A 17,147-nucleotide genomic window follows, 5' to 3' on the forward strand; every position below is an offset into this window, starting at 1 on the left:
ACGACCGCAACTGCAATCCTTCTATGACTAAGGGAATTCGCTTAACTATGGAATATTTGATGCCTTGTTGGTACTTGTAAGGGTCATTCACCATATTCAACAACTGACGCGCTAGGATTTTATGGGCTAGGCGATGCTGATGCGCAACTTGTGCAGGCTATAAATTTAGACAAAAAGACTTCATCTTGCTATCAACCGACATAGTCTCCAAAGGAAATTCCTTTTCAAACTCTAACCTACCCAACTCGTACACGTCAAGCAACTGTAGAATCGTTCAGACCCACACTATCGAAATATGAGGATGAATGTGCTATTTCGAGTTAGCGTAGATCGGCCGGTACAACCAGCCGAATCACCGATGTTTAGAAATGGGTTGTCAACGTCATGAAGAATTCGTGACGATAAGCAATTCGCGCCCGGACGAGTTTCGCTCCTGATGACTCGCCATCCGCCAACCTCAATATCTTGAGCATCTGTACTGATGAATCGCATTCTACGCATCTTCAGCTGAATCCTCGCTATCCAGTTAGTCCCGCAGCTTCAGTACCTCTAAATTGGGACTGAAAGATACATTCGCGATATTAGGCTGAGGTATGCTGTTAATCCCGAGAACTTGGCAGTAGAACACGTCGGCATCATCTTTTCTCGTGGACTACGCTTTCTTGAGACGCTCTAACTAACGAATTATGGATACAGTGTACGAGCAATGCTCTGGTAGATCTAGAAACACGATTCTCTGCAGTATCAGCTGCGTTCTTGACGCTTCTATCTCCAGCTAATCACCCCTCCTTCCTTCCAACGTATCCGCGATTACCACAATGGACCCAAATAGCAACGACAGTACCTTCGCGGCCGACGCTGATGCTGACCAGCAATTCCAAACGCATGAGAACAACCGTAGGAGAGGGATCGTGCGACCTCATCGTGCTTCAGGATCTGCGGACGAAAACGCGCCGCTGCTCAGCAACGAGGCGAGCAATGGCAGGCAGAGCTTGTTGAATGACACCTCGAGTGAAGCTGTGGAATGGTTTGGGACCGCAGAGCTCCAGGGGCTGCCTTGGTGGAATAGACCTTCTGTTCGTACTCTACAACCATGCTCGGGTCTCACTCCTAATTTTACCGTAGATCTACTGGCTATTGCCACCATTTCTCTTATTCACTTTAGCTTTTGGCGGCATCGTGATTCCAAAACTAAACCTCATCTATAATCTTTTATGCGATGATTACTATGCCTCGAGGAGTCCCGAGAATCAGGATCCAATTTCCAGCCCAATGGATCCTGGAAATCGGTACGATCGTTGCCAGAACCCGGATGTTGCTTCACGCTCCTCGTTATTCCTGCTCTATGGGTCCCTCATCTCTGGTATTATCGCGGCTTTTACCTCTCCAAAGATTGGCGCCATGTCCGATCTTTATGGCCGTAAGAAACTAATGGTCTTCACGACCTGCGGCCTGTTGGTCAGTGAGCTTCTCACGATCCTTGCAGCAAAGTATCCACAAACTGTTGACGTCAATTGGATCTTGGTCGGCTACGCGATCGATGGCCTTTGCGGTACGTTTATCGTCGGCATGGCGCTGGCGCATTCTTACGCCACCGATTGCACGTCACCCCAAAAGCGGAATGTAGCTTTTGGTTACTTCCACGCGTGCTTGTTTACTGGTATCGCGGTCGGACCTGTCCTTGCAGGTTACATTATCAAACAACGGGAACCCATAGTTGGGAAGACGGAAGCCGTATTGATCATATTCTATCTGGCACTAGGGGCTCACACTCTTTTCATATTCTTTCTTTTCTTCGTGATCCCTGAGTCTCTCACTGAATCGCGGCAGCAGGCTGCCCGGGAGAGTCGCAAGAAAGAATTGGAGCGATTGGGACCGAGTTCTGATATTATCAACCGCCTTCGGTCTATCAACTTCCTTAGTCCCCTCAAGATCCTCTATCCCACAGGGCCCGGTTCTAGCCCTGCACTCCGTCGCAACCTCATCTTGCTTGCCGCAACCGACACAATCATGTTTTCTATCGCCATGAGCTCAATGGGTGTCATCACCATCTATGTTCGCGCACATTTCAACTGGCAGGAATGGGAAACTAGCAAATTTGTGAGTGTCGTGAATGCAAGTCGGGTCTTGTCCCTCCTTGTCATCTTACCCCTGATCACTCGCATCGTCCGCGGTCGGTCTGGAACATCTGGTCAGAGCAATTCAGGCTCAGATACATTCGATCTTTCTATCATTCGCATTGCCATTCTGTTCGATATGTTAGGGTACCTCGGCTTTTCGCTTGTCACCAAGGCTGATCTCTTTACTATACCTGGTGTCATTGCATCATTGGGAGGCATGGGAAGTCCAACACTCGGTTCGGCATTGACTAAACACATCCCGCCAGATCGTGTTGGGCAGTTGTTGGGCGCGACGGGACTCTTGCATGCTATGTCCCGTGTCGTAGGTCCCGCAATCTTCAACGGTATATACAGCGCCACTACCAGGTCGTTCGATAGAACAGTGTTCATATGCTTGACGGCGACTTTCGGCTTAGCATTCTGTTGTAGTTGGTTTGTCAAGCCACATGGTATGTATCCAGCACCGCAAACTTCCCCATCGAAATCTAATCGTTCGCATAGTCTATCTCAACGATCTAAAACCCGACGGCTCAACTAATTCAGTACCAAACTCGACCGATGAGGAGATATAACATGTCTTCCATCACTTCTCCTTTCACTTTGGCACAGTATTGGTCTCTAAAGGGTCGTTCTTATTTATCACCGTGCATTCAGAAATCTGCAGGAATTGGACGTCGCGAACATCATCTTGAATCAATGGAACGGCGTTCACGGGGATTGTCACAAGCAGCATATACGCATTCTCAAGCATGATTCTAGTTTACTGTTGTGTCAAAAGGTCATGGTCATTTTCATCAAAGAATACACTGGTTGTTGCGATTCGATATTTTCATAGAGTGGGCAGTACTAACACAATTCAATCTGACTACATATAACTACACCATGCATTGAATTTTTTCAATGTGCGACCACTCTCGAGAATTTACTCGCTACTGAAACAATCAAACGTGGACACCACTCACCGGGATACAATCTCATTTGCAAGTGGAACCCATACTTATCATCATCCTGCCACAACACAATTCGCAAAGCTCATCTAATCAACGATTGGCTTGGGATTTCATCTAATATTAATTTGATTGAGAGAAATCGGAGGGCTCAACCTGCTGTTCATTATTGCATCTAGTGAATCATGCTCTATCTATATGTTAGAATTTTCGGCTGCCGGTTGCAGCTTTTCTTCACACTTTAGCGCAGACACTGTAAACTCGAAATTGCACCTATTCTGAATCGCCTCGTAGAAGAAAGGCTGGCACCATGTAGATGAATATTGGGGCTGATGCTGAGGCATTTTTACATGATCTCTATTGAGGGCAATGGATCTTGAGAATAAACTCAAGTTTCGGGAAGTTTATACAGACATACAAGTTGCACAAGTAGCTTTATGTAATAGTGTATGGACCCAATTGTTGGTTTGTGAAATGAGTGGTGGAATGGATTTGGACGTCATATTTGCATGCTAAACTAACAGGACAACCTTGAAGGATATTGGACTCGACGATCAAGGGGCAGTGGTTTGGCCGCATTGCAATTCTCTATATATTTTCGCTTCTCTTACGACGACGTCGATGCTTGTCTTTGGAAAAATTCCAATTTTTGGAGATACTAAACTGGTACGAAATAATTATTAGAAAAAGACATATTGAGAGGCTGCCCGGTTTCAGTATTTGACCAGCAATTGTGCTCTTCATATAACGATCTGATATCTTATATTGGAGAGCTGTGTTGGTAAACTTATATCGCCTTGGGGAACCAAATAGAGGCAAAACGCGATATGATGTTGCAGACCTAGCTGTAAACACAAAACAGGAGGTCCGTAAAAGCAAACAAGTCTTCCGTGATTGTAAGAAGTGAGTTCTAAACAGTTCGAAATGAAGAACGGGGAACCCCATTGCGAAGGCCAACGTTTGCAATGATTTCTTCCCTCACCACCTATGCTAAGAAGTTTCGAACGGAGTAAGAGCAGGGTGGTTTCATTCTCACGAACACAACATATATACTGTCGTTGTTCCGTTTACTGTGACACTCGGAACTATCGAAACAGCCCAGCTCCGATGGTGGATCAAACATTCGAGGACATCCGCAGTTTTCCCAAATCGTTCCTGGATGGCGACGATCATGGACATCCTGTTTGCGATCTGCTACATACTTGACAACCACCACCTGAGAGGTTGGTTAAATTCCTAAAGCTCCGCCCCGATATTCACAATTTGGTACCACTTTTGTTGATATAGGAACAATCTGCCACGCATCTCTTACACGCCGGGCGTACCCCTGTGATTTGCGCAGTGCTAGTCGCTTGCCGGATTCGGACTCCTGAAGCCCAGTCTGGCGAATCAGAAGCAAGCTACGCCACAGCGGAGGACCATCATCAGCACTAAAACACTCAACTCCGTCCGTGTCTCTGATGGCTGTGATGGCTTTGTTAAGTATCTTGCTGGCCGCAGCGCATCTACATGTGTACCTTGAGAGCATTTGAACCTTCTTTATTTACCGTTTGTTTATTCTCCTGTTTTCTTTTCATCTGATATAAGTTCAACATCTTCACTTTCGCTGATTATCCGTTTCCTTATCCTACTGTCGGTTACTGCATGCAAAATGTCTACGTCTTCGCAGTTCAATGAACGTCCACAGCCGCTCGTTACGGCGGCATTGAGCGCCGGCGCTCTCGTACTCGGTATTCCCGTCGCCGCTGCCGCGCTTGTCTTCGAGAAGACCGATATGCCCAATCCTGTTCTCGGCACCAAAGAAATCAAGACTGCGCCTGGCGAGACCGCGACAATCACGTTCAACCTCCTTTCTGGCCCGCAAGATGCGGTCATGGCCGGGGGTTACATCTCTATCATAGCATCCATTCTCTTGGTGGCTGGCATTGTCATTTCGCGCCATGTGTCTAGGCATAACATATGGGGATGGGCAGTCATCGGCCCGGCATTGCTCGACCTTCTCGGCCAGATTGGCATCCTCGCATATGTCAACATAGTCAAAAGCCAGAATCCCGAAGCGAAGAGTGCGGACGAGGTCACGTTTGCCAATGGCAAGTATGACACACAAGGAAAGTTGTATACGCGTGAAGCTTGGGCTTGCATGATGGACAAATTCTATCCCGACCGTGAGACCTGGGCAGAGAAGGCTTGCTCGGATTTGGTGCGTTACAATTCCTTCCCTTTCTTTCCCGTACCCTTTTCCGTGATGAATCACGAGTTCTAATTTGGTAATATCGAAGAAAATTGGCGCTCTCATGCCCATTCCCCTCGCTATCTGCGGGGCTGCGATGGTAGGACTCGCGTCGTTCATGATTTGGCGAAGAGGCGGCTTTGGATGGTTGATCGGAAGGCGCAAGAATGTTCTTGCTTATTCAAACCAGAAGACTGGTGACTACATCGACCTCCAGCCTACCGATTAGACGTCTTATGAGCTGGTCTCGAAAGTCAGAACCGTATGTTGGAGTATAGGATTACTGTGTGCTTGTACGATATGATCTATTGGCACAGACGTTTACGAGAATAGCTTGGAATTTGGTTGCAGGCAAGAGTCTCGCGATTGCCATCTTGTTATACCCGGTCAGATACAAATTATATATGAAGTCTTTAAGGTTGGGGATAATTGTGTAGGCACAGGTGCTTTCAAGGACAGTGCTCTTTTGTTGTAGAATGACATGTACCTGTACCTCCTTTGAAAATCGTAAATACAGTAAGGGAAATGCAAATTCTAATGTCGTTATTAATGGTCCGAGACTTCTGAGTGAATGTGTGCGTATTCCTGAGCACGTCTGGCTGAGTATGGGCACGTGGGGTAAGAAGACCCTGAATCTCATCGACGGGGTATCGTAGTCGTTATCGTACAAGTACACAGAAAGTCCCTTGAACTTATCAAGCGAACCGAAGTCGGAGAGAGAGAGTTCTAGAATTAATGAACAACACACATAAGAACTCTATGGGATAGGTTGATCATGGTAGAAGTACGGAGTAGTGGTCGTGGTTTTATGGCTAGGGTGATGTTATTTCCTCTGCGGATTGCGCCATTGCGACAGCCGATTTGTCCAATCAACCGGGCTGTACATACCGTCGCCCAGGGCCTAATAGGTTGACGCTATCCTCAATTCCCTGATACCATGCCATATTCTGCCGCTGCACGAATAGATAACATGGGGTTGGATTCGGTTTGCTCTTCAGATTACTTTCCCCAACCTCGTTACAGGTCAGCTCCTGTCTGTCTCTGCACCCTTGGACAATTCCATTACTCACCTAACTTCTTTCTCGCAACAAATTCACCTTGCCTGTCTAGCTACGAGGGAATTCGTTCGGGGTATGCTAGCTACTAACACCTGGAATTTGTATCATAAAGCATTTGTATCAACAGACTCGGCCATAATACGGGCACTCGTATCCCACCAAAAGCAAGGACAGGAGGTTAAAGACTTGAAATCTTCCCAACCTGACCACCAGACTGCAGCCAATACCGATTATCCCGATTCTTCATCTCCAATTTTCGAACACATCATGGTCACTGAAACCTCATCGCCACCGACTGAGAGTACGCTCCTATCCAATGCAAGCCGTCAGGATTTGACCGACTCAATTGGTACACTCCTTTCGGATATCCAGTTGTCGTCCCTTTCCCCCGAGCAGCTTGATGAGCTTGCCCTACTTGTCTCCGAGCGAGGAGTGGTCTTCTTCCGTGGCCAAAATCTCTCGGATGACCAGCAAGTCCAGCTATCCAAGCATTATGGCAACAAGGGCAATGGCAAAGCCGACACAGCTGTTCACCAATTCAAAGAGATTCGAAATGTTACCCCCGGCCAGCAAAGCAAATGGCACGCCGACCTGAGCTTCGCCAAAAACCCACCGAACTTCTCGATTCTACGGATTGAAGATACTACTGAAAGCATATGTGAAAGCTCTTGGGTAAGGCATTGCGATTGAACCGTAGTAAGCGTTTTTCAATTGATTAATAGCAACTAGGTGTCACAATACGGACTATATGATGCTCTGAGTGATCATATGAAAACCTTTCTCGACAGTTTACACGCTGTGCATTCATCTAAACTTTCAAGTGAGTTGTTATTGCGTACATATACTGTAATCATCCGCAAGCTGACGAAGGGCATCCAGACGAATCCATCCTGGAAACCTGGTCTACCTTGGATATTGAAAGCCACCACCCGGCAGTACAGACAAATCCAATAACGGGCTTGAAGGCGCTCAATGTTACGCCGGGATCTGTGACTGGCTTCGCAGAACTTAAAAAGAAAGAATCAGGTAGAATACGATCAGAAAGCAAGAGATTTCAAGACAATATAACTAACCAACTTCAGATAATCTGCTTGAGTTCTTAGACTACCATATTCATTCGACCGACGAGGAAGCTGTACGCTTCAAATGGGAGGCCGGCAGCGTAGCTATCTGGGACAACAGAAGCACCGCTTATCGGGATATTTCGAAATCAAAAACCTCGTCAATTGCTACGTTCAAGACTCTCTCATTTGGCGCGAAGCGTAAGTAAAATGATCCCAGCGTTCATGTCAAATCACATATAAACTGATTGTCACAGCATATTTCGACAAAGACAGCGAAAGCCGCGAGCAGAGAGAACAACGCGTGGCACGAGAGGCAAAGGAGGAGTTTGAGCGCTTGGAGTCAATCAAGGCAAGATTTAACAATACACCAATGCGCCGCCTCATCCAAAGACAAGTTGCTGGACAAAAGGGTGTGTAGTTGCTTGATGAACTTCATGCAAATCTAAGCTAATGTTATTCTAGAGATTCGGTATGCCGATAGCGGGTATGGAGGAGAATCAAGCTCGAAAGCCGACTCTAATTCGCCGATAACCAACGAGGATAAATCAAGCGAGAATCGCCCGTTTGCCGATCTGAATCCGAACAGTGAGAGCCGTACATTGCGTACCCAGCAATGGGCGAACGGTGTTGCGCCAAAAGAAGAGGTACCGAGTGTTACAGAAGATCTCAAAGTGCAAAAGATAGTCTCTCAAATACCCGAGGTGAAGTTCAACGTCACACCGCTGAGGCGAATCATACAGAGACAGATATCTGGAAGTTCTTCTGGATTGAAATGTCGTGATTGGAGATGATACTGTATGTTCCAATGACGCCCGCGACCATGAGATGATTTTGATGGTCATTGGCTATTCTACTGTATCAGCATCTTTTTCCTATTTGTATTTTCTTTAATTTTGTTTTCAATCCTTTCGATTCGCCCTCAGGTCCAAATCGCAGCATTGGTTTGAGGCGTGGACAGATTCTATTTCACGGAGAAGGACAACTTGTTTCAGGGGGCTGGAAGTTCATGGTCCAAAGATTGCAGTCCAATCATGTATTCATAGAGATTCCTAATTCATATTCGAACAATGTCTTGAAGGGCTCAATTGCGTGATCCATCTCACATTTGCTTGCTAGCATGACCGGCCCGGTGGCTGTACCTCGAGTTCATTCCTTTTTAATACATCTGCGAAAAGCCTAGCTGGAAGACGTAAGCTTTTCAAAAGTCTATACGCTTATTTACACCTTTGAAGCGACGAAATTGGCCGCAGCGGGAGCATCAATCTCGTAGTTCCTATGTTGAGGAGTAATTATGATGCCATTGTCACTGCAACTGATTAGTGACACAGTTGATGTTTGATTTGAGTCAACGACATACCAAATGTTATCACCATCATGGCAAATGATAAGTATTTTCGAGGCGGCGATGGGACCAAAGCCCTCGTCACGATCTGGGTCACCGAAAACAACCACTTTATAATGTCAGCATACCATAGCTAGGCTTGCACTGGCGAAGAAACATACCTGCATTAACCCGCGCGGCCACAGATGCAGACAACTTCTGGGCTGCATTGTGGACGAGCTAAGCACCTTGACTATATCCAGAGAGGACAATCTTTGTCGATGGGCATTTAGATGCAGCCTGAGAAATCAGCCAAGTCCACTACACAATCTTGAGTGTTGAACCCTAAATGGATTCACTCACCGTATTTATCAAGTTTAATGTTGTGGTACTTCCAGCTGAATCACCTCCGGCTAGGAATCCGAATACGTTAGCAGGATAGGTGACTCCCTGGATTGCGAGACGACTGGTTCCCCCAAGTTTAGCTGCGAGAGCGTTGAAGAAATTAGGCCCCTCAGTGTCCGGTGCACCGACATTGCCATCTTGGGTAGTTCCACGGGCATAAATCACGGTAATCTCACGGCATGGCGTTCCGTCCGTGAGCTGGTTATAGGTGTCGCCGTTGAATTGTCGTTTGCTCAATCCGCTTGTTTCGGATGTCGATTTCTCCTCTAGCTGTTTGGCATACTCCTCGATTGTAAGATCGGTATTGAGGAGATCAGTAATGGGGAAGCTTGGTCCTTGCTCAGGTGCTGGTGTTGGCGCAGAGATCGTCACACCAAGTAGGGCCGAAGAGGTGAGCAGGCATTGCAAGAAAGTCTTCATGATGAAAGTGTCTGCGAGCAATGTTTACTTCGTGAGACTATGGAATCTTGCCTGCAACTCGTGCCAAAGCTACATAATTCGCAAGAGAACTATGCCACTACTTGTACTCATTTACGCGCTCCTACTATTTTCAACAACCATGAGTTCGAACACATTATCCAATAGTTATGGCGTTCTTGGTCAAGGAGTATCGCCGATGATCGCTAACCCTTGGCAGAATACCACGCAGCATGTCACAGGTCTTGTCTCCTTCCTGAGTTGACTGCACCTCCGTCTGGATAAATTATCAAGCTTCCAAGTGTATAATAGATGTCCAATAATAGGCAAGACGTACCTCACGATGTCGGGCCTATTGAGTACGTCCATGACCTTGAGCGTGGTGTGCATTTTAGCGCGTCGGAGGTTTTTTCTTGTGGAGAATGTTGCCCGTCGCTAGGATTGTCAAGAGTCACGACGGTCTGTGAATGCCCTTTCCACCTTCCTGTTTGCGATAGCTCGAACTCTTGGTAACCACTGCTATTCGACACGTGGGGATGATCAGGTGCATGCATGAAGCGAAATACTGGCCGGGGTCGTTACAATATTAATGAATGTACATACAGTCCGTAGTCTTGCAAGCAACGTGAGACTGTTCGTTTCTCTGGTTCGCCAACTTTCCCCGCATCGGGAATCCTTGTCTCACGGGACGAGCCGTTGGACGAAATCCTGCTTTGTTGACGCACGGAGTCAAGTATCCTGAAAATTGCCTCAATGACATCTGCAAGATGATGTATTGGCTCATGTTATGCATTCGACGCGCGGGCCGGCCATGTACATGCATTCAAATTGGGACGCACTTGTATGCCGTAATATATGCATTTACCTGGGGACTCCCGAGACACTGTAGCCCTCCCTGTTCAGTTCAGTCTTCAGCGTCAAACCGTGTGGACTCTGCAATGTTGTTGTCTATACATATTTCAGGAGAGAGGAGATGTTAATTCGTATATGCAGACTTATGTTGTCTACGTTATTGTTTTCTTCGAAATAGGTTCCGAACATGTATGCACTTAGATTTTATTTGAGCTAGAATGTCCAATAATACTGGGTCATGCGTGAAGAAGAAATCAAAACAGAAATTATTCAGTTACCTCCCCGAATCCATACTTTGTCCAATTCTTCTCTACCTTCTGCTGCAAGTCTTCAGGATATGAACCGCGAAACGATCCTACCTTCCAAGGCAATACCTCGTCCGTGAATTCAGAGGTCAGCATACAGCATTTGACTACCTTATAGTGATTCTCAGATGCCCGAATCCCATGGCTAATGTATGGAATCAGCGGAATATTTGGATATTCGTCGAAGAACACTTCGTTTGCGAAAGGCTGACATCTCGTTGCCTCAGCCCAGATCACATCATTGAGATTGGTGGGATCAATATCGTCCCCTACAATGAATAGTTTCGGGATGTAAAACCCTGGCTTGGAGCTGAAAATGACCCGCCCCACACGTTCCGTGAACTCTTTAATGTTCGTTTTCAAGGCGACCAATTCTCGACGATCGACCTGCACAACGAACCAAAGGCAATGTGATTCGAATGGAGACCAAACCATCTTCACGGGGAGTTTGGCAGCCCGGCAAATGTCTAGGACCTCAACTGCTTGTGTGACCGCCCAGATGGTCTCGCTCTCCTCTACCGCGCGCCCGGTGACGCACACAGGCAATATAGGGTCGTGACGATAAGTAATGGCGTTGACTTTGAAGATAGGGCATTGCCTCTTCTGCTCGGGGAAGACGAGCCCAGGGTACTCAGCCATAGGCCCTTCAGGCGCAGTTTCTGTTCTCGAAACTACACCTTCTAGAACAAACTCCGCATTGAAAGGAACCAGTAGATCGTTCGTCTCACACTTTGTAACATCTAAAGGCTCCCCCAACATGGCTCCAATGAACCCGGTTTCGTTGGTCCATTTTGGGAGTGGCATTCCACTAACAGCGATTGCCGCTGGCGGCACTCCAAAGCAAAGTGCGAAGGGCATGTCTTGTCCAAGGTCGGTCCACATTTGGCGAATGACTCCAATATCCTGTCTAGGAATTACAGGGCCCACAAGAGACCGCTTATCGTGAATCATGCTTCGAGTGATGGACCAATTGACCCAAGAACCATCGGGGGTCTTTACGACGTACATGCCATATGTCTGTATAAACTTTCCTCCGTCGTTTTGGCGAAGAAATGGTACTGGCAGAGACGTCAGGTCAATGTCGTCGCCAAAAAGCTTGAACTCCTTCACGGGCCCTGTTGGCACTTCGCGTGGTGGCATGGGAGCTCTTTGCTTGACTCTGCACACCTGCTCGACAATATCTGGTCCTGTAGCTGTAGCGGATAGACCCATAGATTTCGCCAGCCGGATGAACCTCTTTCCTGGTAGTCGACTAGCTCCCACTGGTGCACCAAAGACACGGAACAGTCCATCGCCTTTTCGTCCTTTGATGTTCTCGAATAGAGGTGCTTTTTCTTCAAGTTCGTATACCCTGCGTGTGATTGCTCCGATCTCAAGATGAGGATCAACCTCTTCTGTGATCCTCAACAAGTCCCCTTCATCCTCCAATTCCCTGATGAATTGGCGTAGACACTGCGCAGAATTGAGAGGCATGATTGGATTAAAATTGGTAGAGAAGATGTTGGAAGTGTTTTCGTACGATTCAACTGTAAGTCTGATCTCACAAAATTATGAATGAGAAAGCCGTATCGTGATTTAGAAGTATTAGAGCCTGGTTCCTTGCGGTTTAGATTGGTGAAAGAACCCCAAGATTTGTAGTGACAAGTGAACATCTACTCTGTCAACCCGCGGGCATGATGGATTATATCAATGTTGAGAAGTCTCAACTTTAGGTCGTTCAGTCTCCGCCTTGGCTGTACCCGCTCTTGTTCGGCCGCTGGGACCGAAAGTACTAATATCACGATGCTGGCCCCAAATTCTCGTATGGATCATCCGACTAATGGATTTTCATTCCAGATCATGTGCAGGTGAACCACATGATAGAGGTCCTTGGTTGTGGAACGGTACCTTTTATCGTCGGGTTGTGGGGACCGATCGGGCAGTGGACCCGTTACTTGCACCGCATAGGGAGAAGCTATTTTGAGCGACCACCTTCAAGAATGACACAATAAATTAGATGTTCTTTTTCTTGCCTTATATTTCATGGATGTGGTGATTAGTCTAAACATGTCACAAGAGTGCATTTCCTTTTTAACAAAAGTCGATCTTTGGTGATCCATTATAAACATCCAAACCAACAACAACGCAGCCAGATCATACCAGCAATTGGACTTATATCCAGTCGAACGAAAGTTGTATCAAACTACCGTTATCACTATGGAACCAAACCACACCGATGTGTCGAATTCATGTCACAGGCGGAAGCGAATCATTGTTGCCTTGACTGGCGCAACTGGTGCTATACTCGGGATCAAGACACTGATTGCGCTTCGCCAACTCAACGTCGAAACGCACCTTGTTATGAGTAAATGGGCAGAGAGCACAATCAAGTACGAAACGGAATACACTCCACCAAATGTGCGCGCTTTGGCAGACCATGTATACAGCAACCACGACATGGCTGCGCCTATTGCCAGCGGGTCATATCGTGTCGATGGAATGATCGTTGTACCTTGCAGCATGAAAAGTCTCGCAGCGATAAATGTCGGTTATTGCGACGACTTAATCTCACGAGCTGCTGATGTTGTCTTGAAAGAGCGTCGCAAGCTTGTTTTGGTAACGCGCGAATGCCCCCTGAGTGGTATTCATCTACAAAATATGCTGTCGGTCACACAACATGGTGCGATAATATTTCCTCCTGTACCAGCCTTCTATAATCGACCTTCATCACTTGAGGATGTAGCGGATCATACCGTTGGGAGGATGCTTGATTTGTTCGATCTCGATACTGGGGGGTTCGAGAGGTGGAATGGATTTCAAAAAGAGTGAAGCATACTCTATGGGGTGATTCATCCCCATTGTCAATGGTAGATTGCTTCTTGAATCACGGTCCTGCCCAATTGAAAGTAGAGCGATTGTACGGGTAGCCGACCTGTACAAAAGGGACATACAATAACGCAAGGCAAGCCAATGTTCCTTTGTCTATGTAAATTGAATCATGTCCAATAAGCAATAAGCAATACATTGCTAGTTTTACATACACGAAGGCAGAGAATGCGAATATCTACGGTTTTATTACTCTAAAAGGTTTCAGTGATTATTTATAGCAATCTAAAATCATCCCAATGGTGTGTCGTTCAATGCGATTCTGATCCCGCCAAATATATGAGTTCTTTTTTGGCCATTAACAAGCTTACGCAGAATGTCTCAACTAACGCAACAAGACTTATAGGAGCAATGGAAGATCTGAACCGAAATCCTTTTTGTCCATCCCCGAATTATTAACCTTATTTTGTAGGGCACCATGGCACCTCGAACTTCCTTAGCTCCATCGGCTTCATGACCCGATGGACCCACTCACTGACTGTACTCCGTGTTCACGACTAATTACGTTTAGATTTTCTACAGACAGGTACTTCTTCCCGGCCTACCATATCGCCGACCTCCTTTCGAATCTTTAAAGCAAAATGCGTGGAAAATTAAATGGACTATTCATTACTTAGAACCGTGCGTGTATTGGATAAGTTCCGGGAACGGGCCCGATACTCGATAGCTAACTGCCATCAACCTCTTCCTCGCTTCAATTAAATCGCCATTCTACTTCGCCTCCTCAATAGGGTACCAGCTATTCAACTGTCGGCCCCATTCGAAGAGGTCATGACTCAACGTTCTTCTGTTGCGTAAGCAATCAAGAGAATGTTGTGTAGGGGATGCAATTTGCTAACACTGAGTGTTTATAGATGCAGCAGATGCCGCAGACGTAAAACAAAATGTACAGGAAATCCTCCCCAGTCGTGTAATGCTTGTATCGCGGTGCATCGCGAGTGCACCTATCTCGAGGCTCCAAAGAAAGTCCTCGTTTCTGAAAGGTGAGCTTTTCTCTGTCCATAAGATCTCGATTTCCGCTTCAGTGAAGCATAGTAAGTAGTACACACATCTCGCTGATCCTCGAAACTTAAAGCTATTTATTGCGACTTCGGGCTCAAGCACGTTCCAACGAGCACTCAGAGGCTAGTAGGAATAATTTGTCAAATCATGTGGCTACTGCTGGCAGCGATATGCAGGAGAATCTGCAAGGCAACGACGAATGGTGGTATGATGGCTCCAAGAATATACTCATGAATGCGGAAGGAGAACAACGTAAGCTCTGACTGAATCTCTGCTATCATTCTCACAGACAGGTTCCACAGACTCACAGTGTAGACTAGACTCCATTGGCGCGTCTTCTTCAACACATCTTGTCATGAGAATGAATCCCTCGACACTTCCAATTGCTTATGCAGCTCCACCTCTCTATGATGTCTCTTGTTTAAGTCGTTCGTCCGACCATTCAATACCGGACTTACCCCCAATTGAGTTATGCAAACAGCTTTTTCAGGCACAGCATGTCTTCATTGGATCAATATTTTCATCATTGCATCCAGATGATTTTTACCAGCGGCTCGATTATGTCCATTCGAAAGAGCTGGATCTAACGCGCGTAGAAACGCGTTTGACGATTTGCCAAGTTCTCGTCGTTCTATCTCTTGGTCAGCTATATTCCATCAATCAGTGGACAAATAATCAAGGACCCCCCGGGTTCTCATATTTTCAGTCAGCTCTCGATGTCCTCCCAGCTATTCATGAAAGACCGTCGCTACAGTTCATTGAGGTTTTGGCTTATGTCGCCTACTACATGCAGAATCTGAACCGGCCGGATGCAGCTTTTATTTACGTAAGTTTTACATTTTCTACAATTACAATTAGTACGCTAGCTCATAGTCATTGGGAAGATTGGAGTTGCGTTACGCATGGCTCTGTCGCTTGGTCTTCATCAGGAAGTTGCAGAATCTGGGATAGATTCTTCTCTACAGAAACGGCGAACAGAGGTTTGGTGGTCCTTGTACTCTTTGGACAGGTAACCCATCTCCATTAATCACCTACGAGATACCACTTTAACTCATATTCCAGAATACTCTCAATAAAATCCGGACATGCGATTACAATTCGCGACGAGGACATTACGCTACCGTTCCCAACGTTCACGGTTAGTCAACCTGCCCCCAGTATCTTGCTTGATTAATGCAAAGTCTTACCTTTGAAATAGGACAGTCCTTGTATCTCTTCGAGGGATATCATTCTGGTCAAGTATACTGAACTCGCAAGATTGCTAGGAAAAATTGGGGAAGGTGAGTGTGCAAAGCTCCATATCTTTAAGCTCCATTTCCGTTGCTGATCTATCTTTACAGAGATCTACAAAAGGCGATCACATTCTGCCCCGAAACTAATCTCTTCTATTCGAGACATCATCAACTCCCTGTCCGATTGGTTGCAATTCATGCCTGAGATTGTGCGATCCGATTTATCGCAACCTGACAAGAAACCAGACCGCGCAATCGTTAACATCTACCTATTGTTATACTCCTGCATTGCTCTAACAACTAGACCTCTTCTTTACTACATAATTAGAAAATTCTTAGATTCAGAGGTTGCAGGAGTGAGTATTAGAGATTGGAAAGTAGGGCTTTCTGAAAATGTCGTTTTCTTGGTACAATACGCCGTTGAAGCAGCGATACAAGCGACTGCTCTTATGGGAAGGGCTCAGAAGTTCGATATGATAGGTACGTGAATGAGTGACAGAAAGTCAAAGCCGATGATAGCTAACTTGATCCATCATAGCTACTTACGGCTATCTAGAGGGCGAATACGCTTTCTCGGCAACCTTACTTCTTATCATGGCGAACGCGGCATTATCCTCATCCGGCCAAACAGAGACTTCAATAGGAGAGGGCCTAGGAATACTGAAAGGCATGGCAGATAGGGGTAATCACCTTATCAGAGCGCGTCACCAGCAACTTCTGAGCCTTCAGGCTTCCTTACAACCAAGGGATAATGCAAATGGTTCAAATGATACGGGGATTGGATGTGGGGATGGCTCATCGACGTATATGCCAAACGATGCTCCAAGCCTGATTTTACCCCAATCGTTTCATTTCAGTATCGATGACGACCCACAGTTATGGGTTGACATTGCAAACCATTGCGATGTTGACTTGAGCTTAGATTCGATCGGCGGTTCATTCGGTAGACAGTAATTGTTAGATAGAAAAGCGAATGAGCACTGCAGGTCTACTGGATTCGAATGCATCGAACCTTGTCGCCATATGAAGTCGACCCAAATAAAGATTCTTAGCGCAACATACCGAGGCCCGTCTAAGAAAAGCCTGTATTTCTGCAAACTACGTGACTGCCAACAAAGCCTGTGGAACAGATCATAATATCTGGAAACGTAAATGACAGCTCATTCAATCCATATCTCTGTATTACATTTGACGGTGTTTCCTCGGGGGCAGTAACGGCGAATAACGGTCGGTTCAGAGTAAAATGATCGCATCGTCACCATATAAAGTCTGATGCTATTACGGGACCAGACTCAACATCCTCGGAGATTTCGTGAACGAACGAATGAA

General features: G+C 46.3%; 8 protein-coding genes across 8 annotated transcripts; 5 read left to right on the plus strand and 3 right to left on the minus strand.

The window, feature by feature from the left end:
- Nucleotides 1-818: 818 nt before the first annotated feature.
- On the plus strand, nucleotides 819-2,658 carry BU24DRAFT_346779 (tetracycline-efflux transporter-like protein; the record flags this gene model as incomplete). Its single annotated transcript, XM_033523501.1, has 2 exons — nucleotides 819-1,076; nucleotides 1,126-2,658. 2 exons carry the CDS (start codon nucleotides 819-821, stop codon nucleotides 2,656-2,658), a joined length of 1,791 nt encoding a protein of 596 aa, XP_033383560.1.
- Nucleotides 2,659-4,601: 1,943 nt separating this feature from the next.
- Nucleotides 4,602-5,763, plus strand: BU24DRAFT_449981 (uncharacterized protein). Its single transcript, XM_033530988.1, has 2 exons — nucleotides 4,602-5,267; nucleotides 5,347-5,763. The coding sequence occupies exons 1-2, from the start codon at nucleotides 4,719-4,721 to the stop codon at nucleotides 5,524-5,526; spliced, it is 729 nt and encodes a 242-aa protein (XP_033383561.1). The 5' UTR covers nucleotides 4,602-4,718; the 3' UTR covers nucleotides 5,527-5,763.
- On the minus strand, nucleotides 5,498-6,171 carry BU24DRAFT_174131 (uncharacterized protein). Its single transcript, XM_033521541.1, has one exon. The coding sequence runs from the start codon at nucleotides 5,935-5,937 to the stop codon at nucleotides 5,578-5,580; it is 360 nt and encodes a 119-aa protein (XP_033383562.1). The 5' UTR covers nucleotides 5,938-6,171; the 3' UTR covers nucleotides 5,498-5,577.
- A 451-nt stretch (nucleotides 6,172-6,622) lies between these two features.
- BU24DRAFT_491500 (TauD-domain-containing protein) lies at nucleotides 6,623-8,329 on the plus strand (the record flags this gene model as incomplete). Its single annotated transcript, XM_033533800.1, has 6 exons — nucleotides 6,623-7,027; nucleotides 7,085-7,175; nucleotides 7,235-7,381; nucleotides 7,438-7,617; nucleotides 7,674-7,829; nucleotides 7,882-8,329. 6 exons carry the CDS (start codon nucleotides 6,623-6,625, stop codon nucleotides 8,208-8,210), a joined length of 1,308 nt encoding a protein of 435 aa, XP_033383563.1. The 3' UTR covers nucleotides 8,211-8,329.
- Nucleotides 8,330-8,637: 308 nt separating this feature from the next.
- Nucleotides 8,638-9,580, minus strand: BU24DRAFT_441068 (carbohydrate esterase family 5 protein; the record flags this gene model as incomplete). Its single annotated transcript, XM_033530409.1, has 5 exons — nucleotides 9,104-9,580; nucleotides 8,995-9,040; nucleotides 8,923-8,964; nucleotides 8,777-8,870; nucleotides 8,638-8,725 (listed from the first exon to the last, which is right to left on the minus strand). The coding sequence occupies exons 1-5, from the start codon at nucleotides 9,563-9,565 to the stop codon at nucleotides 8,638-8,640; spliced, it is 732 nt and encodes a 243-aa protein (XP_033383564.1). The 5' UTR covers nucleotides 9,566-9,580.
- An 857-nt stretch (nucleotides 9,581-10,437) lies between these two features.
- Nucleotides 10,438-12,432, minus strand: BU24DRAFT_480024 (3-polyprenyl-4-hydroxybenzoate decarboxylase). Its single transcript, XM_033533100.1, has one exon. It carries the CDS (start codon nucleotides 12,190-12,192, stop codon nucleotides 10,681-10,683), a length of 1,512 nt encoding a protein of 503 aa, XP_033383565.1. The 5' UTR covers nucleotides 12,193-12,432; the 3' UTR covers nucleotides 10,438-10,680.
- A 483-nt stretch (nucleotides 12,433-12,915) lies between these two features.
- On the plus strand, nucleotides 12,916-13,700 carry BU24DRAFT_480026 (flavo protein family; the record flags this gene model as incomplete). The annotated part of the gene is made up of 1 exon (XM_033533101.1): nucleotides 12,916-13,700. One exon carries the CDS (start codon nucleotides 12,916-12,918, stop codon nucleotides 13,525-13,527), a length of 612 nt encoding a protein of 203 aa, XP_033383566.1. The 3' UTR covers nucleotides 13,528-13,700.
- Nucleotides 13,701-14,134: 434 nt separating this feature from the next.
- BU24DRAFT_449984 (C6 transcription factor) lies at nucleotides 14,135-16,818 on the plus strand. Its single transcript, XM_033530989.1, has 9 exons — nucleotides 14,135-14,378; nucleotides 14,439-14,567; nucleotides 14,660-14,838; nucleotides 14,907-15,412; nucleotides 15,471-15,595; nucleotides 15,649-15,724; nucleotides 15,785-15,866; nucleotides 15,927-16,298; nucleotides 16,357-16,818. Exons 1-9 carry the CDS (start codon nucleotides 14,356-14,358, stop codon nucleotides 16,770-16,772), a joined length of 1,908 nt encoding a protein of 635 aa, XP_033383567.1. The 5' UTR covers nucleotides 14,135-14,355; the 3' UTR covers nucleotides 16,773-16,818.
- Nucleotides 16,819-17,147: the final 329 nt, after the last annotated feature.

This window comes from Aaosphaeria arxii, assembly GCF_010015735.1.
Source record: "Aaosphaeria arxii CBS 175.79 unplaced genomic scaffold BU24scaffold_4, whole genome shotgun sequence".
In the NCBI taxonomy this organism is placed as follows: domain Eukaryota; kingdom Fungi; phylum Ascomycota; class Dothideomycetes; order Pleosporales; genus Aaosphaeria; species Aaosphaeria arxii.

Excerpts from the sequence above, each read along its gene's own strand:
- BU24DRAFT_449981 (XM_033530988.1), top strand. The coding sequence starts at position 4,719 with ATGTCTACGTCTTCGCAGTTCAATGAACGTCCACAGCCGCTCGTTACG. Across the intron at positions 5,268-5,346 it reads AGAAGGCTTGCTCGGATTTG|AAAATTGGCGCTCTCATGCC; the intron begins GTGCGTTACAAT and ends GTAATATCGAAG.
- BU24DRAFT_174131 (XM_033521541.1), bottom strand. The coding sequence starts at position 5,937 with ATGAGATTCAGGGTCTTCTTACCCCACGTGCCCATACTCAGCCAGACG.
- BU24DRAFT_480024 (XM_033533100.1), bottom strand. The coding sequence starts at position 12,192 with ATGCCTCTCAATTCTGCGCAGTGTCTACGCCAATTCATCAGGGAATTG.
- BU24DRAFT_449984 (XM_033530989.1), top strand. The coding sequence starts at position 14,356 with ATGACTCAACGTTCTTCTGTTGC. Across the intron at positions 15,725-15,784 it reads TACCGTTCCCAACGTTCACG|GACAGTCCTTGTATCTCTTC; the intron begins GTTAGTCAACCT and ends CCTTTGAAATAG. Across the intron at positions 15,867-15,926 it reads GCTAGGAAAAATTGGGGAAG|AGATCTACAAAAGGCGATCA; the intron begins GTGAGTGTGCAA and ends CTATCTTTACAG.